The 25,493-nt window shown below is 47.7% G+C and overlaps 1 protein-coding gene across 1 annotated transcript; it reads right to left on the bottom strand.

The window, feature by feature from the left end:
• Positions 1-9,839: 9,839 nt before the first annotated feature.
• CUNH10orf143 (chromosome unknown C10orf143 homolog) lies at positions 9,840-25,016 on the bottom strand. Its single transcript, XM_042789975.1, has 5 exons — positions 24,747-25,016; positions 20,319-20,459; positions 20,113-20,178; positions 16,436-16,606; positions 9,840-9,958 (listed from the first exon to the last, which is right to left on the bottom strand). Exons 1-4 carry the CDS (start codon positions 24,825-24,827, stop codon positions 16,577-16,579), a joined length of 318 nt encoding a protein of 105 aa, XP_042645909.1. The 5' UTR covers positions 24,828-25,016; the 3' UTR covers positions 9,840-9,958; positions 16,436-16,576.
• Positions 25,017-25,493: the final 477 nt, after the last annotated feature.

Genomic DNA, 25,493 nt, shown 5'->3' with positions numbered 1-25,493 from the left:
TCCGTCACAGGACATTTATTTCTTGGTTTGATAGGTCTGTAGAGGTTAACAGGTTTCATAGGTTACCGTGACTAAGCCTTAGCCCAGGTATTTGTGCTTTCAGCTGGTCCTGTCCCGCCCGTGATGTATATAAGACATATTTTCTCAATTTATTTCTTATCAGCTCTGGGGAAGGAACGCAACGTGATTCTAAATGTCTTGTGTAAATTGGGAGAGGACTGGCCGCGAGTAAGTGCGGGAGGCTGGCAACCCTTTCCCTACCGGGCGGCAGAGCGGCGATGCTCAGCTCCACCTTCGCCACCAGACCCACCAGGAGGGGAACATCGCAGGTTTTATTCCCTCGCACGCTCTGCTGAATATTTATATGCGGCTCGTTGGAAAAAAAAAGAAATGTTGCAACTCTACGGGCTTAATTCCTGGCAAGGCTAGATGCGCGCTGTCGTTCCCGGCTCGTAATCAGCAGGCTGCTGCCTGGCTGAGGGAAACCAGCATCAAATTGAGGAAACGCGGGTGGAAAGAAAAATCCAGAGGTTATGCTGCTGGGGAAGCAGGAGAGCTTCCCCACAAAACGCTCTCTCCATTCATAAATTATCACCTCGGACCGCTTTCTGGTTGTTTTTCCACTTCAGGTGCTCGTCTCCCATATAATTACGTATCCAGGAGGGGTGCAGCGCCACCGGCCTGGGATTTATTCATTCCTGCTAATGATGCACCGACATCAAATTTATGTGCATTTGCTGCCTCCTCGCCGGTTTATTGTGTTTGGAAACACTGGCTTTTAAAATGAAAGGGGAACTAGGGCGGCTGCAGGGGTGTGATGTCCCTGGGATACAGGACCAGGAGCACATTGCTGCTCTGGGATGCTTTTCCTGCTGGCAGCCGCCCTGATGTTCAAAGCTCTGAATTTTGGGGGGTCCAGAGGAGCGGAGGTGCTGCCTCAGCCCTGGTGTCTGCTCCCCAGCGCTGGGACACGGACAGGGGCTCTGGAGGAGGGAACCCCTGGAACAAACCATCCTGCCCCTGTGTGCGGAGTTTAGGCCCCCAAAAGAGGGGGAAAAATGGGAAACCCTGAGCGGTGGGGAGGGGAAGCACGGGGGGGGAACCCCTTTGTAGCACCCACAGATTGTTAATTTACCCACCCAAGCGGTTTCCTGCGATGGTTTTCCACCGAGGCCCCTGCCCTTCTAAGGCGGCTCTTCTGCTGGCGCTGGGTTTGGGTGGGCATCACAGTTTTTGGGGCAAGGATAGAAAAGGTTGTGTTTGCTCCACTGGCACCTGGCTTTGAGGTGTTTGGGGGGGCCGTGCCTCCTCGGGCCGGACCCTCTGCCCCTCTCATGGCAGAGCTGTTGCTCCCACCCGATTCCGCCAGCTGCCAGGAGCGCTGCCTAGATTTAGGAAGGGCTGCTCAATATTTGAGCTTGTCTTTGGTCGCAGCCCGTAGCGCCCGGCGAAAGTTACGCTCTGCGCTTTCCCCCCCCTGCCCCCCCTTCCATAAAACGGAACGTAATGTCTTCTTTGAGCTGTATTTCACAATCGCAAATTGCCTGCTCCTGGAAGGGGAGGTGCAGTGAGCTGCTTGCAGGCAGCTTTGCCAGCGTCGGGCAGGGCTGGTTTCCAGCAGACGCGGGACACGGACAAACGAAAGGTTTCTCTTCCCGTGGGATCCCTGAGCCACGGCCCCGTGGGATCCCTTCGCTGGAGGGAGGAGAGGCTGGAGCTCAGCGGGGACCCGGCTCCTTCCAGGCCCCCTCCGTTACTGGCGGCGTTTGGATGGCGGGGAGGCGGCGAATTAAAACCAGAGCAGCTAAACCAGAGCTGTGAGCGCCCGGGGAGAGCCCAGGTAGCAGGGAGCGGGAGCGATGCTCCACGAGCGGTGCTTGAGCTCCTTCCTGTGGTGGCAACGACGAGTTACTTGTCGTGAGCCACCGGCCTGGAGCCCGTGGGGAGGAGAGGCACCTGCGCCGACATCTGCCCGGGGAGCTACCTTCCGTCTTCTCCAGTCAGCCCAGTGCCAGGAGAGCGGCGGCCCGGAGGCACCTCGGGGCTCTGGGGTGGAGGGGGAAGAGGGTCGGCGCAACCTCCTGGTAGCCATCTGCTCTGTTGGGCTACGGAGGCAAGCAGGGGTTGAGGGGGCTAGCAGGGCTTGAGGCTAGCAGGAGTCGAGGGGGCTAGCAGGAGTCAAGGGGGCTAGAAGGTGCCGAGGGGGCTAGCAGGTGTTGGGGCTAGCAGGAGTTGAGGGGGCTAGCTGGTGTTGAGGCTAGCAGGAGTCAAGCGGGCTAGCAGGTGTTAAGGCTAGCAGGAGTCAAGGGGGCTAGCAGGAGTCAAGGGGGCTAGAAGGTGCTGAGGGGGCTAGTAAGTGTTGGGGCTAGCAGGAGTTGAGGCTAGCAGGAGTCGAGGGGGCTAGCAGGTGTTAAGGCTAGCAGGAGTCAAGGGGGCTAGAAGGCGCCGAGGGGGCTAGCAAGTGTTGGGGCTAGCAGGAGTTGAGTGGGCTAGCAGGTGTTGAGGCTAGCAGGAGTCAAGGGGGCTAGCAGGTGTTAAGGCTAGCATGAGTTGTGAGGGTGTAGCAGGAGTCAAGGGAGCTAGAAGGCGCTGAGGGGGCTAGCAAGTGTGGGGGCTAGCAGGTGTTGAGGCTAGCAGGCCTTGAGGGGGCTAGCAGGTGTTGAGGCTAGCAGGAGTTGTGAGGGGGCTAGCAGGAGTCAAGGGGGCTAGAAGGCGCCGAGGGGGCTAGTAAGTGTTGGGGCTAGCAGGAGTTGAGGGGGCTAGCAGGTGTTGAGGCTAGCAGGAGTTGTGAGGGGGCTAGCAGGAGTCAAGGGGGCTAGCAGGTGTTAAGGCTAGCAGGAGTTGTGAGGGGGCTAGCAAGTGTTGGGGCTAGCAGGAGTTGAGGGGGCTAGCAGGTGTTGGGGCTAGCAGGAGTCGAGGGGGCTAGCAGTTGTGAGGAGGCTAGCAGGGGTCGAGGTGTGTGGTAGGTGCCAACCACGTGTAGCAGGGAAGATCCTGGCCAGCCCTGGGGTTGCTCACGGTGTATCCATGGTGTGTCCTTGGTGTGTCCTTGGTGTGTCCTTGGTGTGTCCATGGGTCCTGTGGCAGCGCGGTCGCGCGTGGTTCTGCCAAGCGGGAAGGGACGAGGCGTTTGCGTTGGGCGCGTCAGAGCGGAGCGAGGGGGAAGATGAAGTGGTGTACGTGCTCGGCCCCCGGAGGAGTCCGGGCAGAGCCGCCGCCTCGTCCCGTGGAAAACCCCAGCAACCTGCGAGCTGCCCAGGCGGATCTTCAAAAGAACAGAATTTGGCCCTTTTGATGTGTTTTTTTATTTTTTTTTATTTTTTTTTTGTATGCAAATAAGGTTTAATTTCTGAACTTTGAACAGTTTGCAGATTAGTTTATTAGAGTGTTGTATTATTAACTTGTATACTCCTGGGGTCAGAGCGCGGCATTTGGAAACCTCAGTGAACATTATTTATATTGTTAAACAAAGTCAAGAAATTCCGACATCTGGTATTCACCGCAAAACCAGACAATCAAAACAAAGACGTATTTGTAATCATACTCAGTAGTCTTTTTATGTGAAGTAATTACTAAAATAATCTAAAGACATGGATCAGATTATTAATGAAAATTATAGCCTGCAAACTACTGTAATATACGTCTCTACCTTTCATAAAACAGACGGGAAACTGTAGAATGTAATGAATAGCCCTGGGGTTGTGCAACGCCAGAATTCATACTTTGAAATCTGTTGTCTCAGCTGATGAGCTCTAAGGGGAGTATTAACAGACCCACTGCTGATCGGGCTGTAGATGGTAATTTTGAACTTTCCTCTTTCGATCTGATGTTCTGATTTTGCTCTTTTTGCACTAAAGCAGCTACGTACGAGTTATTAATGGATTCCTTTTAATATAAGCATTTATATGCGCCTAGCTGGGTAAAATTCAAAATAAGGTAGGAAACGGCCAGGGCTGATTTGCCTGTATGAAGAGGGGCGAGCAGGGCTGGAGCACGGGCTTACCCAGCCCCGGCTGCCAAAATTATTGGAAGTATCGACGGCGCCGGGGGTGCTGAGCGGGGAGGGATGCGGCCCCCGAGCTCTGCCGGGTCCCGACGGGGCGGAGGGGTGGAAGCAAAGCCCCCCCCCCCCCCCCCCCGGGCTCCTGGGGCAAGGGCACAGCAGCCGAGCGGAGGGGAATAAAATGCCGCCTGTTTTCTCGCACTAAGGACCAGCTCGAGGTGCAGAGCTCGCTCTGCGCTGATGCGGAGTCTGGGTTTCCAGCTCCTGTTTAAATTTCTCTGCTAAAAAGTGACGGCAAGGCTCAGCCCTGTCACCCGCTTCCACTTCAAAGGAAATCCCGCTGGCAAAATAGCTACGGGGAATTGTGTCAGTGGTTTATTTGCTCCCAAGATTAGATAATTAATGAAGATAGAATATTAATATATGGCATTTACATAAAGCTAAGGGTAATCTCAAAGTGTTGCGTTATTTTGGAAATGACCCGAAGTTTGGAACGCGTTTATAGTCACGAATCAGGAGACGAGTCCTTTCAAAGAAGGAAGCACAATTTATAACCTCGGTTTCTTTCATTATCGATTCCTACCGCCGCGGAATCGACTGCTCTTCAAAACCTGTGACGCCCCGGAGCTCGCTTTACCTGCTGCTGCTATTCCCCGAGGAAGTCAGACGGGGCCCTGCGTCTGCGCCCGCCCGAATTACACCAAGAGGTGAACCCCAAAGGGATCCTTTTGCTTGGACCACGGTGGTCTGAAATTCTACCGGATTTCTGCTGTTCGGCTTTCCCCCTCGCGTTTGGACACGCTGCGCTCCGCACTTACCGCCGTCAGCGATGGCCAAACCCAGACGTTCCCTATTTCCAGCATAAACCCACGGAAAATATCGATTCCTCCTCTCCCCTCTAGCGCCGGATTTGCATCGGCACCCTGACCGATTGCTATCGTGCGAACTCACCGTTTTCCTCGGTTCGAAACAAGCACCTCTCACAGGGCAGAGCTTTATTTAAAGCCCGTTCCCAGGCGCAGGGGGTTCAGGACTCACTCAGAAAAAGCAGGTTTTTCACCCCCAAGCTATTCCAGGAGCGCACCCTCGGCAGCTCACCATAAGCAGCCCAAACTGCTCGTCAGAATGGCCGGCGCTAAAACCGCGTCATCCCGCTGCTTTTCGACACCCATAGCAGCATCTCTGTCAAGAAACGGGAGAGGAAAACTTCTAACCCCTCTTCTAAAATACCCGTCGCAGCCTCTGAGCTGGGGAAGTGATTTGCTGCCGCACGTAAAGACTGAGGAAGCGCCAGATTATGCAGAGTACAATTGCGTCAGAACGCAACTTTTAACGGAATTCAACATGGTCACCAGCAAAATTGCCAGATGGATGTAAGCCTGGCAATTAAGAGCAGACAGAAGATTCTGGATGTTATTTACTGACTATCCTAAATTATCTAAGCTTCAAGGAAAGAGCATCTCTTTACTAAAGAACTCCGAATAGCCATTTCCCTTTTTTTACTAAACCCTTTTTAAAACTATTCCCCTGAACATTTTTCCTTCTTAGCTTTTGCTCGGCCGTTCACATTTTCAAAGCTTCACCGACTCTTTCCTCGGCGAATCATGGACTCAAAACGTCTTTCACTGCCTGGGCGTTTTCCAGATAGAGGCGTCGAGCTCAGGTAACTTTCTTTTCTTTAAAGGCTTCTTGTTCCATCGATTAAAAAAAAAATACTTTTGTTCAAAAGTTGAAGCAAGCAGCGGGGGTGATGGAGGCAGCCCCGGGGGGGGGGGGGGGGGGGGGGAGGGTGGGGGTGAAGGAAGGGGCGGGTTGGTGCGAGCTGGGGGGGCGCACGGGGGGGTTTGGGCTTGGCCTGGCCGAGCGCCCGCCGCTCCGGAGGGCGGTGGGACCCCCCGGGAACGACCCGGGCTGCGTTCTTCCCGGGACACGGACGAGCCTGGCTCGGTGGATCCAGATCTTAGGCTTGGGAAAAAACTCGCAGAATCAAGGTCTTAAGTAACGACGCTCTGCTCCGGGTGAATTTTTTTTTTTTTTTTTAATAGTTTCGGTTTGCGAGGCTCCTGCTTTCTCACCCAGCTGGCGTTTTGTCCTTTGTATGTATGAAAAATCCAAACGCCGCTCCTGCAGTTTTAATTTTTCTGCTCCGAGCTCTCTCCCAAACTTTCCATCCGCTTCCTTATTTTCTGAGCTTTTATTTGCCGCTGTCCCGCGGGCTGGCTCGGAGCACTGCGATTTTAATACGGAAGACTACACGGATATTTTCCTCCTCCTTCCCTTCGCTTGTGCTTGACCGAAGGGCAGCTCTGAGCCTGCCGGGGGGTCTCACACCTTGCTGCCAGAGCCGTGGACACGCAGCAAACAGGTTGGTTTGTTTTTTTGTTTTTTTTTTTTTTTTGTTTTGTTTTTTTTTTTTTTCCTGTGGAGATCACCCCACACGCGGGGAGGGACCCTCGGGCTGGTTTCGCGCTGCTGGCTCCGCGGATTAGGAAACGTCCTTCTTGCTTCTGTAGGTCTGTATTCCATCCGCAGCCTTCCCGAAACTTCACAGGCCTCTCACTGTGCAATTACAGGAGGATTTTAGTCTGATTATACATTAAAAACTCCCCTCTATAAAGAAATTCAAAGATCAGAGACATTTTCTTTTAAGTATTACATTGAAATTTGTACGCTCCTGCTGCTTATTACAAAATGTTTCTACGAGGCACCATGGAACTCTTAGACTCGATGTTTTCATTGTTAGAAGTTGTGGTTTGTTTTTTTTTTTTTTTCCCCTCTATTTAAACAGTAAATCTGAGCGTTTCACTCCCACCCATTTTTTTTTTTTTTTTACTGAAATGTACGTTAGGGAAGTTTTAATTACAGCCTGAGCAGAATGCACAGTCACAAGTCATTGTTATGGATAGCGTCGACGGGGCTAAGAGAACCAAAACCGAACAAAAAATAAATGACATTTTTTTTTTGTCCTTCAGATGCGTGAGAATGTGAATGCAAATTCTATAGTCTTATTTTTTCTGATCCCCCACTATTCTCTAATCTTATCAAATACACATTCCTATATTCCGAGTCAGCCTGATAAAGCAGCTTGCTATAAACAAGTTGCATTAGATTTTGGAGAGCGCGTTTTCCGAGTAAATCCGATTTCACTTTTTTTTTTGTTTTTTTTTTTTTTTTTTTCCTTCCCCCCCCCCGCCCCGGTTGCCGCATTAGCCATTCCTTACTCTATAAAACCGTCTTGGAATATTTTATCCCCCCCACCCCACCCCGTGTCCTACGCCGAGGCGTGGCGCCGTCCTTCTGCAGCCACCCCCCCTTTCCCCGGAGCTGCGCCGGCGTTTCTGAGCCCGTGCCTGGCTCGCCCTGCCGAGGCGGAGGGGAGCGCCGCTCCCCAGAAAACACCCCCCCCATCACCCGTAGCCGCCTTGACGCGGCGTACTGGCGCAGCCAGCTTTTGATACCCCTGTTTGTCTGCGAACGGAGGTGCCTCAAGGTTCATAAATCTGCATGCAGCGGTACGGGTTCTCGAACAGCAATTCATTTTAATTATGTGAGACATAAAAAGACCACCTACAGATGAGACAATACAGCTGTAAGATTCTCAAGGTTACTATGGGGAATACTTCATAACTGAAGTATGTTTTCCCAAAGGAATTATACCACCATTTGATTTAATTTTTAATTTTTACATTTTAATCAAAAATAGATCAAATGGTGGTGTTACCTCCTGGGAAACATACTTCAGATATGAGAGCAGTCCATGTTCCTTTTAAATATGTAAAGCTGCCATTTATGTATAACTCATGAATGACACCCCGTGTTGCAAGCAAACATCACGCAGTGATTTCTGGATCGTTTCGGCAACCACGCTAGAGTCACACACAAATAGCACCACCCCCGATTCTACAAAGAAAACGGCGTTAAGTAGGACGGACTTCAGAAGTTAATGCGGCATCTGTCGCACGCTAAAGAAGAGCCACCTGTCCCGATCCGATATCGGGGAGGGTTCTTAAACGATCCCAAGAGCGAGATTAAGACACAAACAAGGTCAGATGCCGGACAACCTTGTGATCTTTATTAAACAAGCGGCTGATAAGAGCGATGGGACGGGGAGAAAAAGGAAGAGAAAGTCCAAATCCCTAAGCTAGAAAACGGTAGAGATGTGGCAGGATTAATCACCACCACCACCACGAGCCCGCGCTGGCCCGTTGGCTCAGTCTCGGTGCAATCGATGATGGTCCAAGCTCTGCTGAAGTCCACAAGAGGGATGTTTTGGGAGCCCATGCACTCACCAACACACATGTACGTGACGATGCACACACACACACACACACACGCCAGTACAGAGCACGCAGTCCTTTTCTCGCCTCGGTCCCCACGATTTCCCGGACAAGCCCGCCCATTTCCACGGAGCTCGTTGTAACATGTGCCGCCCCGTGGACCTCCACGCGCGCGTGCCCGGGTGGTCGGGGGGGGGTCTCGCTGGCGAGGGTCAGCCCCCCGACGCCTTCAGCCTCTGCACATCTTCCTCACCTCAATTTCCTCCCGACCCGGCTCGCGCGCCGGGGCAGCCTGGCCGGCACAGCCAGGGATGTTGGTATTTGCGCTCCGGGCAGACGCCGCGGTTTCTTCGGGGACGACCCGTCTCCTTCCAGGCGTGCTCTGTCGCATCAACAGGGTGCGGGGGGCCGGGAAGTGGTAGCGGCGCAGCGGCGATGTTGAGAGAGACAAAAGTCCTTACACGGTCTCCTACACCACCGCGTACTGAAGGCGCACGTTCCTCTCGGCCGGGGGGGGGGGGGCAACCCCCTGGGTTTGAGAGCTCGGCTGGGAAAAACCGGGAAAACCGGGACGCCCGGCTGGGGGTGTTGCAGCAAAGACCGACCACGCCGTCCTCAAATCCTGGGGGGGGGGGGAACCCCACACGTGCCCGCTCGTGGAACGGCATGGAAGCTTTGTGAAGGTGGTGAGGACGTATTAGTTGACCGAGGAGGGGGGGGGGGGGGGGGGCGTTCAGACCAACGAGCGCCTGTTTGATCTTCCGGGGATTTTTTTTTTTTTTTTTTTGCACGTGTTTAAAAAGCAACCAAGGCGGCCGAGGTTTTTCTCGCTTGCTTGAGAAATAGTTGGGAACAACTCAGGAAGACAAAGCGACAGATGATGAGACTCGCTGCCCTTTGACTGTGGGATATTTCCCACTACACCTCGGATTTGAATTTTCAGTAAAAGTCACTTTAGTGAAATCTCTCTCCCCAGCCATGGGAGCTCTTGGTGCTTCTCGGAGCAATACATAACTTTTTTCCACACGCGGTGCTCCTGTGCAGTTTTCCTGAACGGCAAGCTTCATGCGGGACAAAATGTCAAGGTGTAACTCTTAATTTTAGAATTACTGCCAATAACCAAGGCAAAAATAGCATGATTAATGTCTGACTGTTAACATGCTAACACAGGATACCACGTTATGTTCTCAGGAACCACGGCGCAGGGTTCTCAGGAGAGCTGCCGAGGTCTTTGTATGTATTTCAGGTTTTCCTACAAAATTTAGACACAAACACCGTTAAGTTTGGATATATCAATTTCACCATCTACGTTGTCGAAGTATAAATTCCTTGTCTTTGTGGCTAGTTGTATACAGACTGCCTTCAAACCCCACATACTAAACCCAAAATTGTGTCTTTCCACCTTTTTTGGGGGGCAGTCAGGACAAGTTGATGTGTAATTATCATCCGATCAATAGTTCAGCAAACGTTAGTACCGCAGTCTAAAGCAGCTAAAAGTGAAGTTTTACATAACACAGGTAAGGTGTTTCTTATTGCCATCAATATGCCATTTATCCTACCCCTTCCACCTTTGCTCCTGATACTTCAGACATCAAAGCAGGACGGATTCTCGTCTTCACCCGTTTACCTTTGCATACGAGGTGTACGTACAACGCTAACCAGCCAAGCTCCCGTTCCTCTAAAGAGACAGAGAGTTATTTACCGTCAATACAGGCAAGAACGGGTGACAAAAGAAGAAAATAAATGCAAACAAAACCCGATGCCTTCGTCCTCCCTCCCCCTCGGTTCCCGTGCCGCGGCTGTGAGGACAACGGGCCCTTTTCCAGGACGGCCAGCCTGCCCCGCGCGGCCAAGGCTGGTCTTTTCCAAGGCGGACCGTTAAATTATTTACCCACCGACTTATTTACCCACCAAGTTCCATTTGATTTTTTTTTTGGGGGGGGGGGGGGAAGATTTTTGCAGAAATGGCAAGCTAAGGGCTTCCAAAGGGGGCGGCGTGGGCCCTGTGTGCGGTTTAGGAGCCACTGAGGAAGGGACCAGCCCTCGCACCCAACTGCGGCGACGGGCTGCTGCCAAACCGTGCCGCTGCGAGGCAGAACCGTCGCCTAAAGAAAGCCACAGCTGGAGACGACGAGAGTTTAGATTCACAAAAGGCATCCAGGCACCCCCCCTTCTCTACCGAAATCCACAGGAACTCGGGTCTGATCCTCAGGTGTTCCAACCAGGCGAGGAAAAACAACATCTGGAGACAGGGATGGAGAGGGATCGGTCGAAAAACATTAATGTTTAACTGTTAAAACCAAACCTAGAGAGGAATGACTTTGTTTCACAATATTGATCTCGCACATCACCCACACATCTGGCCCACTGTCCTGGGTTGAGTGAGTGGTGGAGTTTTTTGGTGGCAGGGGAGGGGGCTATCGGGGCGGCCCCCTGTGAGAAGCTTCTCGAAGCTCCCCCAGCTCCACGTCAGCTCCACTTCTGTTTGGGAAATTGAGCCAATCGGCTGCGCCTCTGCGATAACGTATTTAAGAAGGGACGTGGTGACGGGCAGTCGGACTTGTGAGGAGGAGTCGCTGCAGCTGCATGAACACCAAGGTCAGTGGAGGAACGGAGGAAGAAAGGAGGGGGGAGGTGTGCCGGAGCAGAGACCCCCCTGTATCCTGTGGGGAGACGGCAGGGCGGCCCCCCCTGCCACCCATGGAGATCTACGGTGGAGCAGACATTGATTTATGGCCTGTGGCTCCTGCTCAGCAGATCAAGGTTCTGTGCCTGAAGAAGGCCGGGGTCTCATGGGAAAAGGCAGCCCCGCTGCTGTAATTCAGTGCTGGGAGGATTGCAGCATGCGGGGGAGTCCCACGCTGGAGCAGCTCGGGAAGGGCTGCAGCCGTGGGAGAGAATCCAGTCGGAGGAAGTTAGTGACCCATGACGGAGCAGTGCGGGGAACGCTGCGGCCCGTGGGAGGAATTCAAGTCGGAGAAAGTTTGTGGAGGACTGTCTCCTGTGAGAGGGGGACCACGATGGAGCAGGGGGGAACAAGTTTTGGACACTCCCCTCACCGAAGATGAAGGAAGTGGCAGCACTGACTGCATCCCCCATTCCCTGCCCCTGCGCCACTGGGGGAGGAGGTAGAGATATCGGGAGCAGAGCTGAGCCCGGGAAGAAGGGAGGGGTGGGGGGAAGGTGTTCTCAAGATGTGGCAATGCTTCTCACTGTCCTACTCTGTTAGGTGTTGTTAGTGTCTGTAATAAATGTATGTTCTTTTTTTCTTCCCCTAACGAGTCTGCCTTTTGCTCATGATCATAAAAGGGGGGATTTTCCCCCATCCCAGTCCTATCTTGAACCCCAAGCCTGGCTCTCTGTCCCTTCTCATTGCCGGAGGGGAAGGGAGAGAGAGGTGCTGCATTGTGGTTGGCTGCCAACCAGGCCTAAACCACGACACCCACGAGGGGGAAACGCTGTGTGGGCTATAGCGCACAAATGAAACTGTACGGAAGAGAACCCGCAAACCGTCTGAATTTACCTTTATACCTCCCTGTCTGCAGGGTGCGCTTCGGTTATTGACGGAGTAACAAAACCAGCCAACTCCATCCTGTAGCCAAAGTGGTGTTTAATGCTTCTGCTTCCGTAAGGAACAATTTACAAAATACAAAGTTAAAAATATCAATTTGTATCATTCTAACCAGAATTAAAAACAGACCACGTGCCTCTCTTGCTATATACATGTAAATAAAGTATCGCTCGGGTTATTTTGCGTACAAACCACAGTATTACGAAATATGTAGAGTATACAATTTTTGTCAATAAAACAAAATCTCATAGTTATACAAGGAGAAGAAAAGTCTTACAAAAATAATTTTGTGGTTCTACTGCAGATTTGACACAAATCTGCTTTACTGAGATATTCACCTGTCCCAACCCGTACGGCATTCGTCTGTACTTATCACAGCAGCTTCAGGATTCTGACAAATCCTGAACCAGATTACAAACGCAGCACATCGGGTTTTTAAAAATATCAGTATTACAAACCTTCAATGCATTTAACTACAATTTGGTTTCACCCTGGCTGATGCATAAATTCGCCCCATTAGAAAGCGCGGAGTAAGGAATCACTTCCTAGCCAAAAGCTTCACTTCAAAGCTGATCCCGAAGCGTATGCGCTCTCATTTGTGAAAAAAAAATCAGGGATCAGGGGTCCTACAATGAGTAAGGAATCACTTCCTAGCCAAAAGCTTCACTTTAAAGCTGATCCCGAAGCGTATGCGCTCTCATTTGGGAAAAAAAATCAGGGATCAGGGTCCTACAACGAGTGGGACCAGGCTGCGCTGCTCTGCCCCGCAAAGCCGGGAATGCTCGGGCCTAAACTCCAGCTCACAAAGGGACAACTTACACCAAAAAGAACTGCAGTGTATGTCTGTCCAGCACGCTTTATGTATCAGCAGTAGCATTCCCAGAAACGTAAGTAAAAATCTGTTCAGGTCTGTGTTAGGATTTACAGCCTCCCGCAACAAGGAGGGATGTAGAACTCCAATACAAACGTGCAGTGCAGATGCCCTTCTGCCTCAAACTGCAACTCCCAAACATTCCTTCTTTGTCTTTTTTTTTTTTTTTTTCATACTGTAAGCCAGCTCAAGGAAAACAGAAAGGAGGGAGCTGCTGGTTTTGACAACTACTAGGAAGAGTATCCTTACGCTGTGCAAATTAAGCACGAGCACACACCCACACTCGAATTCTAGTCATACAGGAACTACTTCTTAAGATACCAACGCTTAGTAGAAAGAGCAAAGTCAAGTTTAACTTTCTCCTGATAGGCAATGCATTTTTTTATATCAACAAACAACAGCAAAGCTAAAAAACACTGTTGGCAACTGCAGACATTTTCGTAATTTCTGTGGTATCCGATGTTCAAGGCTAAGCCGTGAGGCAAGAAACGATGCCCACAACAAAACCGGAATTAAAATACTGGGATTGTGTTTGTAAAAAGCCTTTCCGTTCAACACGTGCCCTGTCTCTTGGACTCTTCCCATGCCTGCTACGAGTCACCAGAGCACCCAGGATATTGCACGAGGTGCTCCCCTGTGAGCCAGCCAGGCGCTTTTGTGCTTAAATAACCAGGGGAGATTAACCTGGACACTGAAATGTTAGGGATGCAAAAATTATAACGCTTTCCAACTCTGAAAGAATAGAAAGATACAGACAGGGTTTCATAGAAATCTCTGCTTAGAAAGGCATCATATTTCTGTATCAAAACCATTCTTTTTTTTTCTTTAATACTCACTCTTTCATTACAAATTGTCTTATGAATGCAGCAGACATGGTAACTAACTGCCGAGCGGTTTTCATTCCTTTTCTATTCTAATACATTTTATTGACAACACTGTAACTGGGTGAAAGTGGTAACGGGGATTGGCTGAAAGTGAGGGGAGTTAACTTTCCACTAGCTCATCTATTTCTACGCCCCTTTTTGGAGTTCCTCCTCAAAAGAGACGAACAGGGGAGCAGAGGGGGTTTTTATTTAAATACTATTATAGAATTGATCTGACATATCCTATGCTGGGTTTCTGGAGAAAGCTCCTATTTTGTTCATCTGTATGGATGCCGTAATCTCCAAGGATGGACTTGAGAGTCAGGGTGGACAGTGCAATGAAATACCTGCACAGGGTACAGTAACAATGGGAAGACCAAGACGAAAAAAATTACATTAAAATCGAACGCTAGTATAACTTCATCAGCCTCTGTCATACAACCACTAACTATGACCAGTCCTGCGATTTATGTACGATGAGATTTTACAGAAAACAAGTAATAGTTACTCCAAAAGGAAAAGAATGAAAAAGAACATGGCACAAAACTTATGAGGACCGTAAGGAAAACCAGTTGGTTCTCGTTTTTACCATACTCCATGCCTGATTAAAATACAGCTAAGTTTAAAGCAAACAGAAGAAGTATATGTACGCAGGTCTCTGAATTCTTACCATGATAAAATCTGAATTATTTAATGAAAAGCACCCTTTTGGTTTGATAATCCATAGACATATCCCCTGTGTTTTCAACATGCTGGCATACTTCTCTAATATATTCTAGCAGAAAACTCTTCCCTCATGGACTCCAAGCCTACTTTTGCTATTCTCCTCTTTGGATACTCTCAGTTTTGACTATACACTGTTCTACTACTCGTTACTTGTCATACGTGTTCCTTGATGAAGCATAACAGGTTTATGTGTCATTTCACAGTAACTAAATTCCAGATACTTTTTGGCCTTTTGCCTTCAAGCAGCTATTTCAACTTTTACAGCAGAGGAACAGAGACTTTGCCATATTTTTTTTTTTTCCTGACTGCTATTACCACCAGGAGTTTTAAAAAAAAAAACAAGGGTTGGAAAATGTTGTAAAAAAATTAATTGCCCACAAAATATGATCTGGATATCTTGGTAACAAATACGGCATTTCAGTCTTCAGAAAACATTTTGTATTATTATTTTGCACTAGTTGATAAACTCTGACACCAGCATACAGGAACGTGCTCATCCTACTGTCGTTTCAAGTGGGGGTATGTTCCTTTCTAGCTCGGACAGATTCTATTGCTTGCATCAACCTGTACTGGGAGCCTTTCAGATCTGCAAGGTAACAGGGTCAGTGCAATTTTTAGAACTGCCCTGTTTCGTGGAGATCTGATCTTTTAATGGATTGCACTGTTCTTGTGATTGAAGAAAATTTTGAGGTGTCTGAAAAATTTTGCTTTGAAATTTATTTTTTTTTTTTCTGTGTCACTAAAATTTATATTGTCTTGGAGGAAACGTACTCCTTTCCTAACCAAATAGTCGTATGCCAATTCAGTGCAGGTCTGCTTTATACTTATTTCCTCATCGTTTACTTAAACTGAATTCAGTATTTCCATGACATTCACATATTTAGAAATATTACCCCCTTAATAACAGTCAATTCAGTGCTAGCTGCAACTCCACACACAATGCAGGAAAGCATTCTAGGAGTCTGAAAAGCCTTTGTCTAAGGATTTTGCAGCCTGATAAACCCCGCTGGGAAACTAACCTTTAAAAGCCTGTCACTAGATTTTTGCAACTTTGGAGCTACCATTTTAATTTAAAGCGGCTACGGGCTGCTCTCGGAACAGGAGAGGCCAAATGCTGTCATGCCTGCCCTATCTGTTTTGGGTTGAACTCTGCCCGAAAGCTGAGTGGCAGGCGGGCACAGCCAGAGCTCAGCAGTTCTGCAGACGGTGGAGATCGCTCGCTTTGTGACCTTTTGGCAGGTCACAGCAATTTCCCTCCAGCGCAGAGGGTTAACACGCTGCCAGTCAGTTCTGAGCTCTCAGGCCCCGTCTGCCTAAGCCAGAGCAGCCACCCAGGGGTCACACCCAAACAGCACAACCCGGCTATCTTAAGAATCTGAAAATCTGAACGTGTGTCAAAATTGCAGAGTTCTACATACGGGCAAAATGCGGATGAAATCAGTCGTGACGCAAGCCAATAAAATTATGCTGGATGACAACTTTTTAAACGGATCTGTTCTAATACCACAATAACTGGAAAGGCAGAGTCAGATGGTATCTTAACAACTTCGTGAGGACTCCACAGAGCTGAACTGCTATTAATCTTTACTTTATAGAGGGTTGTTCAAATAATACTCCCTTTTCTATTACCTACCTGCCACATTCACAAACTCTGCTTGTTATAAACAAACTAGAGGTATTGCTGTAAGACACCTGAGTTGGATGAATGTTTTGGATTTAAACACAAGTTTCAACTGGATTTCTACCAGCCTTCACAGCTGCAAAGGTGAACAGCCATCTAAAAATGAAGACAGTTCTGCCCTCCCATTTCTGCTGCATATATAGGGCTGAGCTAAAATCGCGGGCCCTGTACCCGTGTAAATGCAGGGACCGTCTTTCCAAGAGTATCAGGGAAAGTGCCCGAGAGAGACAGGAAAATCTCTTGTATCAACATGACCTTTGGCCCAGCCCCAAGTGAAGGCTGGGCCAAAGGGCAGATCAACTTAACTAGTCTAAAACATTAAATCAACCTTTTTTTTTTTTTTTTTAAAAAAACATACACTGAACCACCTTAAAAGCAGAAGCATTTTTTCAAGTGTAAAAACAATGATATCCATAATTGTGCACTGAAAGAGTAACACATACAGCAAAGTGCCATATGCCGAATACCACAGACAAATCCACGCCGTGAGTGAATGTACAGAGATCCAGCTGTACAGGGCTCACAGGTGCATCTTTAGGATTTACATAGAAAAGCAGTGTTGCTGATCTGCCGCCTCTCGATTTCTAGAAGCCCAGGATATGACTGAAGTGTCCCTGAAATGACAAAATTTCATGTCACTAAAAATTATCTCATCAAAAACGCAAGTTTCTTTCCTTAGTATATACTTTTAAACTTTATTTTCAAATAAACTGACAGTCCCACTAGCCACATCACAAAAGTTCCCTATTTTTTCCTGAAGGACTAGTGGATAACTAAGAAGGCTGGACAGTAAAGGGATCATTCAGCGTAACCTGTGTAAGCAACATGACTGAGTTATCATGCTAGTTTTGCACATGAAATTAAAATATACCCATAAAGAATACAGACAATTTTAGCATCATACTTGTAAACCTTATTCTATTCTATCATTACATGTTTAAAGATTTTGAGGATAGAACAGAAATTTACTTCCTGGGTGGCAGCTTAAGTCTGCATTTCTTTATATCACACTGTATTTGTTTAAAGATTATATATCACGCTGCATTTGTTTAAAGAATGTACTCACAATCATACTTCTGGAACAAAGAAAGCATTGCCTCTAGTTATCATGTAACACAGTAAAATCTCAAGAATGATGGTGGTCTTCCTCCCTCCCTGAAATCCTACCTAGTTTCTAGTTAACGCCACTCCTTCCTCTTCTTCTAAGTCCCTGCCTAAATAGTCAATAGCGCATTAGTCCAAAGAAAGCTTACAAAAAAATGCCACTACAGTAGTGCTCTCTTCTCAAATCGTGGTTTAATGCACACCTATTATTCCTTCTGAAACACGTGGTAGTCATTCAACGTAGAAAAAGAGGTCTAGAAGTGAAGAGAGCAAACCCAACAGCGATGCTGCCTCTAAATACACGCTGACGTTCACAGCACTGACAGCAGTGACACAGAATTAAGGGTGCTGAGGAAAGCTGCCGTCAGGCAAGCTCCTCGCATGGCTGATGAGCTCCAGAAGTGTCAGGACTTCTCGACGCCAAGTACAATCCTGGTAAGACTTCCCACAACAAAGAAAAGTTGTCTCAGCCCAATATGCTTTGCGTTTGACTCGTTCCAGTTTGGATGTTTTAATTTCTTTGAACGTCCCTACCGTCAGTTGGATAAAGCTTCTTAGAGGATTTTAACATTATTGATTATGAAAATAATTACAACATTCTTTATCTTGCTGTCTGTAGGCTCCTCCCTTCTGCTCATTTCAGCTGTTCTGAAGGACTTGCATGGTGCGTGTTAATCGCTGTGACAGTCTCTGATTTTCTTGAAATTTTAACTGTGAAGTTATCTGAGTTCTTACCCGCTTACCAAACATGGTACTCTTACTAGAAGCTTTTTGTTATTTTAAGAATGACGACAATTTGCTAATATAATTCCTACCAAATTTATTAAAATAGAACTGTATTATCCGTTATGTTACCAGCCACAAATAGCTGATTATCCGAAGAGAACAATTAACAAATCTATCCGGTCAGTTCATCATCCACTGTGTGATATAGCTGAAGTCACATTGTGTTGTGCTAACGTAACGATCCTGATACAAACTGACTTGTGTGAGTGTCCTTGCATTCACAGCATGATTTATATTTGACATTTTGCAACACACACAGGTAAACTTTTTCCCCCACTATGGGGTATGTCATGGAAATCCGAATCACGTTTTAAAAAAAAAAAAAAAAAAAAAAAAAAAAAAAAAAAAAAAAAAAAAAAAAAAATCAGTCATATTTAAAATCAGCCTAATTTGAGCAAAGCTTTTTCCATTTCAACTCCACAGTATGAGGATAATTTAGCAGGAAGTCTAACAAGCAGCTCTACAAGGGCTCCAGACTTTTATAACACCCCCTTGATTTTCTATATTGAAATCACAGGACAGTCAAGTAGAAAAATTCTTTGGTTTTGAGATTCCAGTTCTCACCAAGTGAAGTTAGCAAGTTGTTATCCTCGTTTCCTACAGCTGTAGTGGAACAGCATTTAAAAGTAAATAGGTCATCCATTATAACCAAACTTCAATGCACAAATGTTTGTGGAAGAGCTGAGCATTCCCTCCTCTGGCTTTTATCTCAAGTTCATTACTGGTCCATAGTTAAAAAAAAAAAAATCACATCAGGCTAATCTGACTTAAAATAGAAATGGCGTTATTTGGAATTTTTGTATTTGTACTCAGTCATAATTTTCCAAAATTAAGTGGTCACTGATACAGAAGAATTTTACAAACTCTAACATCGTCACTGTAATTCTGGAATCCAACAAAACTGGCTTCCTGATGTGGCAATTTGGGTTTTGAACCCAAAATGTTCTTTTCTTTTTTGGGGGGTTTTAATCCCTGAGATGTTCTCCATGCCCCCAAAGACAGTATCACATCCTGAAGGCTGAAACTTAGTAATCCACATACTTGGTCATACCCGTTTCAATATTCTTACCCTGGGTCTGGTTTCTATTTTATTTTTAAAGATGATCGGAAATAAATTAACACAGTAAATGTTTTTTCAGTCACGGCTCCTGACTTATGACAGCACCCTCAGTCTCACAGCATTCGAAGGAAACTTTGCCATTAATTCCATCAAATCACAGATTTTGCTATAAACATTCAGTGTTTCCGAAGTGCACAGCAATCCCCCACACCTCTCCTCATTTTTGGCACCATAAGGAATCCTGTGTGATGGTTCAAAAGGATACGGAGGATGCAAAAAAAGTCAAGAGTAGCTCCCATATATTTAAGAAACTTGCACGTTTGCATGCAATCTGCATGAAAAACAAAATTGTAGGAATACCATAACCTCTTTCACTGTTACCAGCCATTATCTCTCAGGGGTTTTGGCCTCCTACCCAGGGCTAAAAAGAGTGGTTGAGGGAACAGTCATCTGTTAGAGGGAGATTCTAGTGTTACTGCTGCAGTACTACGGCATACTACACTCTGCCAAGTCATAGCTGTGACTACAGCCTACATAAATTAAAAAAAAAATAATAAAATTACAGGTTTTAAACAGCTTGCTTTGGATGCCAAGAGCAGCCTGTCTGAATCAGCTTAGAAGTCAGCACCGTTCAGCTGTCCAAATACTTGCACTGTTGTTCAGAAATGTCAAGTTGCCTGAACTGAGCTCTGATTGCTACTGGTTCTTCCGCTAGCTCGTTTAAAACTAGCTCTGGTATGTTCACAGTGTAGTATTTTTAGGCTATGTCTACTCGTTGGAAAGGAAGTATCCAATTAGAGGAAAAAATTGGAGGTAGAATGGGATTCCTGAATATTTTATGATGATCCAGTAAATCAAGGAAGATATAAAAATGGGGTAGAGGAAGTTGTATGTTACTGTTTGCTTCAGTTACTTCCTAAACTCTGCTTTTTAGAGTGAATTTGAAAAATGTGTTTGCAGTCTCCATATTTTCCAACTGCTGCTGGAAACATATTAGTTTGTGCTCCGCTGGCGTACCTCAGAAATGCTAAATCAATCTGCCTTCTTTTATTTACATGCTTTATTCCTGAGAAATGTAATTGCGGTTTTTATTAACTTTATGTTTTATGGATCCAATACTTAAGAACAAGTCTATCTTTTATGTCACAGAAAGAAGGTTAATATACTTACAGATTCTCCAGCAATACATCTTGGGCAAGGCTGGGCAGTACCTCTGCTTCCGTGGTTTTCAAAAATCTAATGAACAAAACCATATACAAAGCCATCAAAAAAAAAAAAAAAAAAGGGGGGGGGGGCAATTATTTGCCATTTTCTTATAAAATTTATTCTAAATGTATCCTTCTAAAAAAGAGATGCTGTTGACAATGTAAACATACCGTTGAATTTTGCTTTGTTTTTGTAGCCCAAGGACCACAGTCAGTGGAGATTTTCTGTTTAGAATCCAGCTCCATGGCACAGTCAATGAGGCGAGCATCAGCCTCGTTTGGAATGGTTTCTAACGGCTTGCATGCTCGCTTCTGAAAGAAGGAAAAGCAACACTTACAGGTCTTTGCAAGGCACTGGTCACTGAATACAAGTTTTCGGGATGTTACTGTTTATGACTGAGAGGGATCTTGGAAGGACAGTAAGTTAGTAAAATGTGGACTACCAGACGCTAAGCCAGAACGCCAAAATGTTGTATTTAACACTGCGTCTCAGGCTGGATGAGCTGGGAAATCTGCGGATCTCACTAAACATCTCTGTGCCTCAGTTTCATAAACTGGGGATAAAATGCCACTGGGAAAAGAGGGATACTTCACTCTCCATTAATGTATAATTTAGGATGGCGTTTATCAAAGGAGCGGATCATGGGAACATGTGTGAAACGACTAATTAAATCAAGGAAACGGAAGGAAAACCCTGAAGCCAAGTCAGGCAGCTACGAAGACATATTTTGTAATGATTTTTGTATCTTTTTCTGAATACTGTCACCTTTTTACAGCTTTCCATTGCTACATAACCACTTTCCCACTACCGAAGCTCTCACGGACTAGAGCTGTTCTCTAGGACTGAAGGACATTGGGGTGTCCTGCGGCCAAAGGCAGCCACCTCCGGAGGAAGGGCTGCCCTAACCAGGGCTGTCCCTAACCAGGGCTGTCCCTCACAGCGCTGAGTGACCCAACACAAGAGCAGTGGTCCCCAGAAATCCTGCTTTACTACTCCGCAAGAGCCAGGTTAGGAACTGGTAGGGGTAAGATGCAAGCCTGTGGAAGACACCGACTGGAAACTCGAAGAAGAATATCCTTGGCCTGTGACTGCTATCCCAGGCAACGGGGGGACTACCTAAATCCCAGGGGCTCCTTGAAATTGTAACAGCAAATTAACAGAATAATGGGAAATTTCAAAACCGACACAGACGTTTCAGGGCCTGACTCTAAATTCCAAAGAGATACACACGCTTTTGAAATTTTTTTCTGATGCCTTTCTGAGCAAACTTTGTTTAAGGAATAACAATACTCGAGCTCTTTCACAAGGATGTGATTTCCCAGGCAGAAGATGTGTTGCCACAGAACTAACAGACAACTGAAGCACGGAAACTACATTTAAAATTTGAATATGCTATGCAAAAATAAAATGGATCAATGCAACAGCAGTCTTAGTGGAAAAGAGTTGAAACGAGAACACTAGCAAGAAACGCAGGATATTTGGATGGGAAGTAAATCAGAAAGTGAAATATGTATTGTACTAAGAAAGTGAATAATATAGTAACAAAAAGTCTGAGAAGGTCCTCTAAAGATAGACCGCCTTCCACTGGGAAAACATTCTCTTCCCTTTGTTGCTGAAGAACTCGTCCTTTATTAAAAGGTACAGCAGCATAACTAGCAAGATGTGTGAGATGAAGGAGAAAAGAGAAAAAAAAGACTTACTGCCATACATCAGAAGAAATTTGACTTATTAAAAATAAATTCAAGGTATTGTTTTTTGGGGGAGGGGGGTGTTAAGATACTTAGCATCGGTGACAGGAATTCAGCATACAGAGTAGGTGGCTGACAAGCTTATCATATCAATGCCAAGACAATTTGTGGAAGTTTCTGGCAGAGGCTGGCTTCAGGGAAGACTTCACTCGCTGGAATTCTCTCTCTTAGGAAAGAAACAATCAATACATCAATCCTGCCTGTGTGTGCAGAACAGACACAGTGCAGGATTCAAAGAGCCTGTGATTAATAAGGATCAGTGAGCTCGCTATTCAAAAGGCGAGCAAGGATTTAAACAAAATGACTGCTTTTGTTAGGGAATGAGGATGCTACATCCAGCCTGGAAACGCAGCTTAACACAAACAACAGTAAATCCCATACTGTCCTACAACAGGTAGAAGACAGGTCTCTCTGCTAGAAGATAGTTTGTGACTTTCTTTTCCAGCTGGAAATTTCTGGAAAAAACACATGCCTGTTCAGTGATGCTGAAAGGATAAAGGCCTCACAGATGATGCTTTTCATAAACAGAGAAACTAAACTGGTGCAAAAACTAGCTACGCTGAAATAATGAGCCTAGATGTAACAGAAAGGATTTTTAAGAAAGGCTACCACTTGCCTTTTTTTTTTTTTTTAATTTAGCAGTAAGATTTGAAAGATGTCCTATAAATTAGTATGTTCATCACATGCCATTTCTGTTTTGTTTACCACATTTTGAAAAGCCAAGCTAGCTTCTGTAGGTACTTCTTCCAGAACACGCCATGTGAATAGCTCTAGCCTTGAAAAAAAATCTGTTATTCTTTACTGGCCTCTACATCCAAATGCCTTAAAACCAGTACAACATCAAGGAGCTCCACCCTAAAGCAAGTTTCTGAAATACATGCAGATAACTACACCAAGGTACAGAAGGAGATCACGTGTACATATATATAGCATCCAGTGGGAGCTGAGGGAGAGCTGAAAAAAACATTTATCAATTGATAGCATATATAAATTGACAGCAGCATCAAATAAGAGGGTGATTAAAACTTCAAACTAGTCGTCTCCTCAGACCCTGGGATCAGCCTGTCCTTGCTTCAGTTAGCAGAGCTGAGTTCTGGCTCGCCTCCCCGCGCAGCTGACTCAGCAGTAACAGCTCTGCAACGGCCGGCACAGCGCTCCGAACGACTTCAAGCCCCAGTACAGGCAACGGCTTCAAACTGGGGCAGAATCCCACGGAGAAGAGCGACAAACGTCCTGATATTAGACCTAAGACGTGCAAAACCCCGTATGGTTACAAAGTGAAGCACCTCGTCTGCTCCGCCACTCCGGCTCGTGCTGTTAGCTAAAACCGAAAATAAACTAGCTGTCAATTATTTAGCTGGGAAATCCCTGCACCACGGCGAGCAGGTACAGAGGGCAGAATGTGATCAGTGCGCATCACCTCAGCGGTCAGAGAGGTGAAGTGCAAACGTTTCACGGATCGCGGCTGCAGCAGCTCAACCGGCCACTGAAACGCATTAAGCCGTGGTGGCTCAGTTTTAATCTGGATCATAACAACTGCGGTTATAGAAAACAAAACAAAACAAAACAAAACAAACAAAAAAAACCCCAACAGAACAAAACAAAACAAAACAAAAACAAACAAAAAAAAAACAGAAAAACAACCTCTAATGTCTTGTCTAGGCTACTCTACACAGAAAATGTGAACTGTAGTAAGAAAAGTTCTCTTTTAAAGCTACCTTGCAGAGCTTGACTCGTGCATTCCGCTATCTACAGAGGTAGCGGCAGCAATTCCGAGTTGCTCTGTCATAGAAGTTCCAGAAGAATTTTATCTCCAGACAACCGGCTCACGAATGCCCTCGTTAGTGGACAAACTGAAATTCATGAACCAGAAGAAAGCTATTATTGGCCTCTCTAACCTCAAAAACAGGAGGAAGAAATGCCTTCTTTTCCACATAACCTTGTCAGTCAGTCAGAAAGTTCACTGAACGGATGTTTCTCCTCCTCTCTGCCAAGGGTGTTTCTCCGATAAATGAGGTTAGCCCCCCACTACACAGGTTTTTGCTCATGTCACATGCGAACAGGGCCGATCAAGTAACAGAGGGGGGAGAGCGCGAACACCGGGGAGAGTTTCTCTTGGTTTTGCAAAGTTAAAAGCGGTTTAACCGCGTTTACGTCCCGCAGTTCAGCAAAGTTACCAGCGTTGGACTTCTTGGGATGAGAGATGCGTACAGGGTGGTGGGCGAGGGACACCTGGTTGGGGTGAATCCGGCCGGAGGAGGAGGAGGAGGAGGAGGAGGAAGAGGGGAAGGAGGAGGAGGAGGAAGAGGGGAAGGAGGAGGAGGAGGAAGAGGGGAAGGAGGAGGAGGAGGAAGAGGGGAAGGAGGAGGAGGAGGAAGAGGGGAAGGAGGAGGAGGAGGAAGAGGGGAAGGAGGAGGAGGAGGAAGAGGGGAAGGAGGAGGAGGAGGAAGAGGGGAAGGAGGAGGAGGAGGAAGAGGGGAAGGAGGAGGAGGAGGAAGAGGGGAAGGAGGAGGAGGAGGAAGAGGGGAAGGAGGAGGAGGAGGAAGAGGGGAAGGAGGAGGAGGAGGAAGAGGGGAAGGAGGAGGAGGAGGAAGAGGGGAAGGAGGAGGAGGAGGAAGAGGGGAAGGAGGAGGAGGAAGAAGGGAAGGAGGAGGAGGAGGGGGAAGAGGAGGAGGAGGGGGAAGAGGAGGAGGAGGAAGAGGGGAAGGAGGAGGAGGAGGAAGAGGAGGCGGCCGCTGCCGCCGCGGGCGGGCAGTTTGCGGGGCGCTGCCCCTCAGCCCCGGGAAGGGTCGAGCCGCCGTTTCCCGCCGTTTTTCCCCCCTCCCTCCCTCGCCCGCGGGCGGAACTTACGCGCTCCGGCTCTCCCGGCTCCGGCTCGTGCGCGCGCAGGGTCCCCCGCCGCCCCCGCGCAGGCAGCGGCACGGCGGCCATGGCGGCTGCGCTCCGCACCCCGCGTAACTCCCGCGGCCCGGGCGGGAGCCGCCGCCTGACGGCCCCGGAGGGGGGCGGAGCGGGGCGAGAGGCCGCCCCCGGCTCCGGGAGTGCGCAGGCGTGACGTCATGGCCGTGCCGCGCACCCGTTTTACGCAGCAGCTGCGCGTTTATTGCGCGGGCGATTAGATGCCGCGGAGCGGGGTCCGCACCCCCCCCCCCCCCCCCCCCCCGCGGTTTACTCCGTCAGCTTCCGCGCTCCTGACGTCAGCGCGGCGCCTGCGGAGGGGCGGGGCAATCTGACGTCATCTGGAAGGCTCCTGGTGGTGCGTCATCACGAGCGGCTCCGCGAACGTCGCGTTTTATTGACGTTGCGAGTGGTTGGCAGCGCGAGGATTAACCGCGGGGCAGCGGTGTCAAGCGGCCTTCGGACATCGGGCGGCCCCTGACTCCTGCCCTCGGTTGGGACCGTGCTGAACGCAGGACGGGCTTTATTTTTCGCTCCGAGTTTCTTGGGGTTTCGGTGGCATGGGAGGCAACAGGAAAATGTTACCCGAGGCCTTGGTGCGTGTGGCTTCGTGAAATTCACAGCCTGATTTGGGTGCCTGCGCAGGCTGTAGTGATACAGGGCCTAGATAGGAACAGGGGATGTAAGGGTTAATATGGG

Source organism: Tyto alba, unplaced genomic scaffold (genome assembly GCF_018691265.1).
Source record: "Tyto alba isolate M040663 unplaced genomic scaffold, T.alba_DEE_v4.0 Super-Scaffold_1, whole genome shotgun sequence".
Taxonomy (NCBI): domain Eukaryota; kingdom Metazoa; phylum Chordata; class Aves; order Strigiformes; family Tytonidae; genus Tyto; species Tyto alba.
The sequence above is the reverse complement of the archived record's forward strand: the minus strand, read 5'-3'. Positions and strand labels throughout refer to the sequence as shown.

Excerpts from the sequence above, each read along its gene's own strand:
- CUNH10orf143 (XM_042789975.1), bottom strand. The coding sequence starts at position 24,827 with ATGGCCGCCGTGCCGCTGCCTGCGCGGGGGCGGCGGGGGACCCTGCGC. Across the intron at positions 20,460-24,746 it reads AGCCGGGAGAGCCGGAGCGC|AAGCGAGCATGCAAGCCGTT; the intron begins GTAAGTTCCGCC and ends TCCTTCTTTCAG. Across the intron at positions 16,607-20,112 it reads GATGTATTGCTGGAGAATCT|GGACACTTCAGTCATATCCT; the intron begins GTAAGTATATTA and ends TTGTCATTTCAG.